Source organism: Dermacentor variabilis, unplaced genomic scaffold (genome assembly GCF_050947875.1).
Source record: "Dermacentor variabilis isolate Ectoservices unplaced genomic scaffold, ASM5094787v1 scaffold_12, whole genome shotgun sequence".
NCBI classification, from domain to species: Eukaryota; Metazoa; Arthropoda; class Arachnida; order Ixodida; family Ixodidae; genus Dermacentor; species Dermacentor variabilis.
In genome coordinates, this window is record NW_027460280.1 from 44,400,923 (window position 1) to 44,408,421 (window position 7,499).

The following is a 7,499-nucleotide window of genomic DNA, read 5'->3' on the forward strand; positions in this document are numbered from 1 at the left end:
GTATTGCGTCCACTTCGTGCACTTTCTAGGCCACAATTTAGTCGATTAAGAAGAAAGCACGTGCTGCTGTGCGCCCTTCTTGCATCACCATGCTATGCATCACTAACTAGAACTAGAAGTACTCCTAAAACGAGATGCTTTTATGAAAGAAAAATATAGTAGTATCATTAGAGTGCAGAATATGTTGTGAGGAAGAAAAAGTCAGACCAAACATTAATATCTACCAAATATTGAAGTGATCCCAGGATAGAGCCTTGAATCACAACCATATTAGTGGTTAGCTGTCTAGAGTAAGCATTATAAATAGAAGCCACTTGAACTCAATCATATAAGTATCTTTAGTAGCGAAAGGGCAGGATCGCAAATGACAATTGTCTCGAGCTTAGCGAGTAAGATATTATGGTTTATGGTATATAACGCTTATGTAAGATCAATAACTATCGGGCGTACAAGAAATCTCTTATCGACTATTTTATTTAATTGTTCACTAAGATAGATTAGTGCCATGTCGGTAGAAAATCCTCGACGAAAGCTGAACTGGCATGAATAGATTATACGAGGGCGAATCAGAAAGTATTTGCCCCTATCTTTTAATAGTCAAAATAAGGTGCATACAGGTAATTGCAAATAAACGTACTATTTTACGTACCTTACGCTCTTTTTCTACATATAACCCACACCGGTTCAGACATTTGTCCCATCGCAGCAATAAATTTGTCCTATCGGAGGTCTGGATGGATGTTACGAGCGTCCCCTTTGGAACGGGGAGGTGGGTTGCACCACCAAGCTCTTGCTATTATACTACCTAATGTCCTAGCTAGGTAAAAAGTAAAATAGAAAAAGAAAGCGCACGATGACTTCCCATGACCAAATTTTCTCACCCCCCTATTGTGAACTTTGCGTTTGTACGTCTCCGTTTGTTTTTTTTTTTTTCGTGTCCCTACTTTCCTTTCAAAAATCTTCCAATCGCCTCTTACTAATCTGTATTGCGGACATGTTTACTTTCCCCCTGTTCTCCTTGAGCCCAAGGGCTTCAAGGAGGCCAGTGGAGCCAAAATCGACCGCGGGGCAGATATCTTCACATTCTAATAAAGCATACTCCATCGTTTTCCTAGCTTTACCGCAGCAAACACATGCTTCTTCTTCCTTCTTATATCTCGCTTTATAGGTGAGTGTTCTGAGGCATCCAGATCTCGCTTAGAAAAGTAGTGAGCTTCCCTTTGAGTTATTATAAATTGTTTCTTTCCTGATTTCGTTTTTTCATCTTAGGTAGTCACTCATGGCAGGTTTCTTTTCCATTGCCGCCACCCATGAGATTATTTCAGCCTCTGTGACTTTCCGCTTGACGTTCTTTGTTGCTGTGTTGCTCACCCTACACACCACATACTTGCTGGTAAGCTGCCTAGTTCTGTTGCTCCACTGTGAATCAATGTTTTTTTTTTCTCTACGAATACCTCAACACTCTAACAGCTCATTTACTTTTTTCCATATTCCTCAGTTGTTCTTCATAATCAATTTTACTGTGAACTTCCCTCACTTCAAAACTTGTCCAGCCCATATCACCCTGCACAGCTTCATTTGTAGTCTTCCCGTGAGCGCCCTATGCGAGGCGTCCCATTGACCGTTGGTTCCCGTCGAGTCCTGATTGTACCCCTGATTTCAAGCAAACAACCGCATTTCGAAAAGTAAGTCCTGGTACCATTACACCTTTCCACATACCCCCGGAGCACCTCATACCTATTGTATCCTCATACCACTCCGTGCTTCATTATGGCTGCCATTTCTCTTCCCCTTCACTATTATTGTTTTTTTCGTGTGTTTCCATATATCTATTGCTTTCGTTTATCCATATACCAAGATATTTATATTATTTTACCCGAGGTATTTCCTGGCCCTGTACTGCCACTTTCTCTTCTCTGCTTTCATTGAATACCATAACACCTAATTTTCAAACACTAAATTTCAAACCTAAGTTCTGGCAGTCTTGTCCACAGATATTAGCCAGACGTTGCAAAGCACTTTGCTTGTTAGCTAGCAACACAATGTCGTCCGCATAAAATAAACCTGGAAGCTGCTGCTCTACAACTGTACCCGCCCGTTTGCATGAGAGATTGAACCCGGTATTACTTCCTTCCTGCGCCCTCTCCATCCTCACCATGTACATCATAAACAGCAGTGGGGATAAAGGGCACACCTTCCTCAGTCCCTTGTTGGTATCAACTTTCTCCTCGTTCCTCATCCCTTCCCATTCAATGTAAACGGTATTTTCTAGGTAAATCTATCTCAAAAGCTGTAGACAATTGTCGCCGAAGCCTTCCCCTTCCATAATATTCCACAAAATGTTGCGGTCTACGTTGTCATACCCTCCTGTAAAGTCTAAAAAGGCCACATATAACAGTCTCCTTTCTACTCGATATCTCAATACACTAAGTAAGAACAAGTAAGTTACCATCCAAACGCCTACGTATTCTTAAGCTATACTGAAGTTCTCCCAAAATGCCATTATTCTCTGCCCATGCTTACCGCTTTAATTTGATTGCCTGCATTGCTAACCCGTATATTACCGATGTAATGGTCAACGGTCTATACGAGGGAATTCTATCTTTCTCCCCTTACCTCTATAAATTAAATTCATTCTACTTTGTCGCCAACTGTCTGGTATTCTTCTATCTTTTAAAGCATTTTCCACTGCTCTCAGCTTCCTTACTTTTTGGCCCAAATTCATTAATCAGCCTAACGGGAACCTCGTCTAGCCATGTGGCTGTGCGCTTAAGCATTTTCTCTTCGGCTTTCTTCCAGTTGAAATTTGTCAGCACCAGCTCCTTTTCCTTGTGGTTCTCTTTCATGCACTTTTTTTCTTCAAACACAACCTCGTAATTGCCTTGGAAAGATTCGGCTGTTATTTTTTCGGAGGTAATGTAATGCCACTTCCCCTTCCAGTTTGTTTCCATTTTCTTCTAGGATATGTTGTTGCATTGTTGTTGACCTCTAGCCTAATAATTTTATGTGGGTCCAAAATATTCTAGGTGCGGCCTTCTTTTTCTCACGTATTTCTGACAACCAACGTTCACTTGCACCTTTTATCTTTGCTTGAACCAGTAATTAGACCCCAGACTTTTTCTCCCGGTATATTTAATATTTACTGGCTACTTCACCCTGCGGCAACTGCGCCTTCTTTGCCTGCCTGTGCCCTCGGGATGTTTTCTATTGTTCGGCGATCGCTTCTCGTATCTCCCTGTTCCACCAGCTTTTCGGTTTCTTTTTTCCTTTCCAACGAACATGTTGTTTCTCTTTCCGCATTTCTGTCGTTATTATACTTAGATCCTCACTATATTCCCACTCTTTAATTTGTCATTTGCCAAGTTCGTCCTCGACTCTACTGACTATATATGTTACTTGTCCAGCGTTCAAATTTGGATTGGCCGTTTTGTGCTTCTTGCTCTCTTTCCCAACTACATATCCAATATTCAAAATGATGCGTTTATGCTCACTTCATATATGCTGCTATACCCTTCCTCGTCAATGACCATTTCTCTCAGCTTGTCATGAATGATTTCTGTCATCAGACAGTAACCAATGGTCGATTGCCGGTTTCCCACTTCCCACGTGATCTGCCCTTCACACTTAGGCCCTGTGTTCACGATAACGAGGTTATGTTGCTCACAAAGATCTAGCATTGACTTCCCTTTGTTGTCAGTATAGCCATCTAAATCCTTTATGTGGGCATTCATGTCACCTAATTGGATAATTTCGGCATGATTTCAGAAACCTTTGATATCAGCACTTATGCATTCCACTAACTCTTGACTAACTCTTGACTCTTCCACTAACTATCTCAGCCGTCAATCAGCGACACACGCGGCCTCCCCGAACGCTCATTGTCATGCAAGCCTTCACGGATTTTATAATAGTTACAACACCGCCATCTCACGCTTCTCAAAGCGAAACACCTCTCCCCCCACGTGGGCTGCATTTCCCGGTGTATTTCGATGGGCGTTCGTCCTTCGCTCCATAAAAAACGAATCACACTTCATTGTTCGTACGCCATAGACGTGTGAAGCACAATCGCTATCTTCAAGAACTGACAACAGAGTCGTGCCGCGGAGCTACTGCCAGATAATTCTGGGACGGTCGAAGAAAGGTCCACCGCTGGGAATGGCTATGTTGAGTTCGCATTTACAGCCGTAATTTGGCTATAAAAAATAGTAACAAAGTCTTTCTGATTCGCCCTCGTACTAAATTTGGAAAGACAATTTGTTTCATTTCGTCATTTCAATAATAATCTCGATAACTTTCTCAGAGCTAAATATGAAGCACCCGGTAGCTATAGCCATATCGCTACGGAGGGCAGGTGCACACGCTGCACGATTTCATCTTTTCGTGATAGGGGCCTAAACAAATATCATTCGCGAAACTTGATGGTTTCTATATTGCGTCGCTTGGTGCAGTTTGCTTTTTCCGAACACAGTAAGTGAGTCCCTTTGCAGTGCATTAAATGTTTGCCGATATTGCATGCACAGCGTTGAAAGTCAGGCGCGGAGATGCGTATGTAGTTGTGGGGGGCCACAAAGTAACTTTATTCTTTACCATATGCAAATGTAATTTTCGCGTGCCTGCCCACGTTCACCTAAACACGTAACCACGCAAGTACTTTTCTCTCCCTTTTCGTTTCCTTCTCTTCGGTATTCTCAGGGAGACGGGGGGGGGGAGTGAGGGAGGGAGGGGGGGTTAGAGAATGTTAAAGAATTTCCGTCGCTTATTTAACCCTTTGTATCCCACACTGTTCGTAGACAAAGAAGTCGATATTTAATGGTTGACTTTCCAAAAAATATCACTAAGTAGTAAACAAAAAATACTTAATGACAACGTGGAAGAAAGTTCAGGCAGATACCGAGTCGAGTACATGGAGGACAACTGCCGCTTTACTTTCTCTCGCTGCGCTGCTATCATGACAAAATTAAATTATGGGGTTTTACGTGCGAAAGCCACTTTCTGATTATGAGGCACGCCGTAGTGGAGGTTCTTTGGCGTGTACCTAAATCTAAGTACACGGGTGCTTTCGCATTACGCCCCCATCGGAATGTGGCCGCCATGGCCGGGATTTGATCCCGCGACCTCTTGCTCAGCAGCCTAACACCATAGCCACTGAGCAACCGCGGCGGGTCTATCATAACAGGCAGTGTCGTATATAAGGTATATTTTGAAGCGTTGAAGTGCCGCGAAAAACGAAAGTGGTATTTCAAAGTTTGCCGACACGCACGAGATTCGCCGTGTTATTTTACATTCCCGCAATATGTGCTGCCACTGGGATAAGAAGGGTTAATGGCGTTTCAGCATGCTCCGGCGAAACTGAATGTGACCCCTGCGAAGGACACCGGGTAGAATGCCATGGAGTAGTTATACATAATTTCTTCTCTTGAGATAGAGAACACAGAAACGGGAACATTGGATATTTTACACTGGCTCTATAGCATTCAGGGGAAGAGGAGAGGAGAAAAGTAAAGTAAAAGGCAAGAAAAAGGGCACGGTTCGAGCAGAATCAGGGCCCGTTCGCTGGAATGCATATCACCCTTGATAAATTTACAACGCTGTAAATAATAATGTCAACAATAGGACAAAGTTTTCCCAAGACACCCGCAGGCAGCGCCAGGCGTGTAGTATACGCTTGGTACCGCGCCGTACGGCTGTGCACGTGGCGAAATTGTCGAGCATGATGTCTATCGTGCTACAAATGGTGCGCTGAGCATCGTTGTCTTATTCGAGGCAGCAGCGTCGCCGCAGCGCGGGCGTTCCTTCCGCCATGCACAAACCCATATCCCTGAGCTACGCGACCGGTAGCGTCGCTGCGGTATTATACGACGGCATCGCCTTTCGAAGTGGTAGTGGACGAGGAGAAGCTCGTCATTGTACCTTACAAGTGGGTCAGTGCGGTCGTTGGAGAAACGCTAGCGCCGCAGTGAGGCTTCGACCTCGATCAAAACCAAGTGCAACTCTGCCGCACTGCTTTTCGGGTGCCTCGGTCAGCCGTGTCGATATGTGTATGCTGCATGCCCCTATCGCTGCATGCGCCTATCGCTGCGTACTATCGTTGTCGACGTTTCTTTACCAATTTACGACGGCGTAAATTCATTCCGCGTAAACGCTTTCTACACACGGGCCCAGATTACCGAACTTCACGTCCACGACAGCCCTAACCGCCATCTCTTCTACGCCCGTGGTAAAGGGTAGGCACATTTCGGAGTATGAGCGTGAGTTTGATCGCAGCGGGCTTTCGCAGGTGGTGAAGGGCAAACTGTTCACCGGCTCGTACGACGGCAGTCTTTTCGTGTGGGACACAACGGGCGTGGTGGACGAGACGGTGTTCGGTGACGAGGTTATCCAGGAAGAGGACGACAACGAACTGCCTGACGACAGCGAGGAGGTGAAGATGGCCGTCAACTTTCTGGAGCCTTTCATCCACGAAGGCTGACGGCGTCCACCCACATCGAAACCGAAGTCAGCAGTTCAGAGGTCCAGCTCGAGGCTACTTCAGCCGGTAGAGAAAATTTTCAGAGATTCCAAATGAAAGAGATTTGTGGGCAACGTGCACAAACGGCCAAATAACCTTGCTGCCGGCGCCACAAGGACTCCAGGAGGAGCCGAGGCTTGCGACAGCTGAACAAATGTGATCTCTTTTAAGTATGGCTTTTTTCTAACATTTTGTATACCTCATTGTAGTCAATAAACGCATGCTAAAACCTGTGGTGTGTCGTGTGAGAAAGAATTGCATATTTTTTTTTCCGTCAGTCAGGCCGTAGAAAATATTACAAAGCCATACGTCGACAAACTCTCACATCTGATGCTTTTCACTTTTTGAGGGGTGTTTTTGAGCGTGTTACCCTCGAATATTTCCTGTTCATCGGGAATAAGTTTTAGATAACAGCTCCACCAGTGTTCTCAATAAACTGCAGTTACATAAGCTTCAACTGCTCCTTCACACAGACATTACACAAATAACACTCAAACCAAATATGTTCGAAAAATGTAATCAAGTAGAATGTACAGTAACAACATGGCATATGACACTGAGGACTTTAAGACCCATAGGTGACATTACGTCTGCGCGAAACATTGATGTGTTGTACGAGGATCAACCTTGAACAGGGAAACAACTAGCAGCATATCGACACGCTGGGTTCCAAGCCGGTATGGAGATTAATCGCTGGTTGAGCTCCCCGTTATTTTGTATATTACACAGGATCAGGTATGCACGTTATTCACTGGCTGTTGCTCCGCCATGCTAAAGCCAAGCCGTGTGAAATCTTGGTAGAGCACTGCAGGCGGTTTCGAATTTTCACTGCAGTCAGTAATGTGGACGTACTCATACTCGGTGGTGCTGTGCTTCTCGGCTTGCTTCCTTTATATTGCACGGAAGCCTCAGTGCCGAGTGCAAAATCCCTTCTGAAAGCCCACACAGCCAAAGCGTTTGACGAATGGCTGGCTGTTTCAACGGAAGTAAC

General features: G+C 44.6%; 1 protein-coding gene across 1 annotated transcript in view; it reads left to right on the forward strand.

The window, feature by feature from the left end:
- LOC142565814 (uncharacterized) overlaps positions 1-6,659 on the forward strand; it is a 66,282-nt gene extending 59,623 nt beyond the window's left edge. The window contains exon 7 of the mRNA XM_075676352.1: positions 6,278-6,659. Coding sequence (XP_075532467.1) covers positions 6,278-6,469 — 192 coding nt within the window. The 3' untranslated portion in view covers positions 6,470-6,659. The remainder of the gene's footprint in view (positions 1-6,277) is intronic.
- The last annotated feature ends 840 nt before the right edge of the window (positions 6,660-7,499 follow it).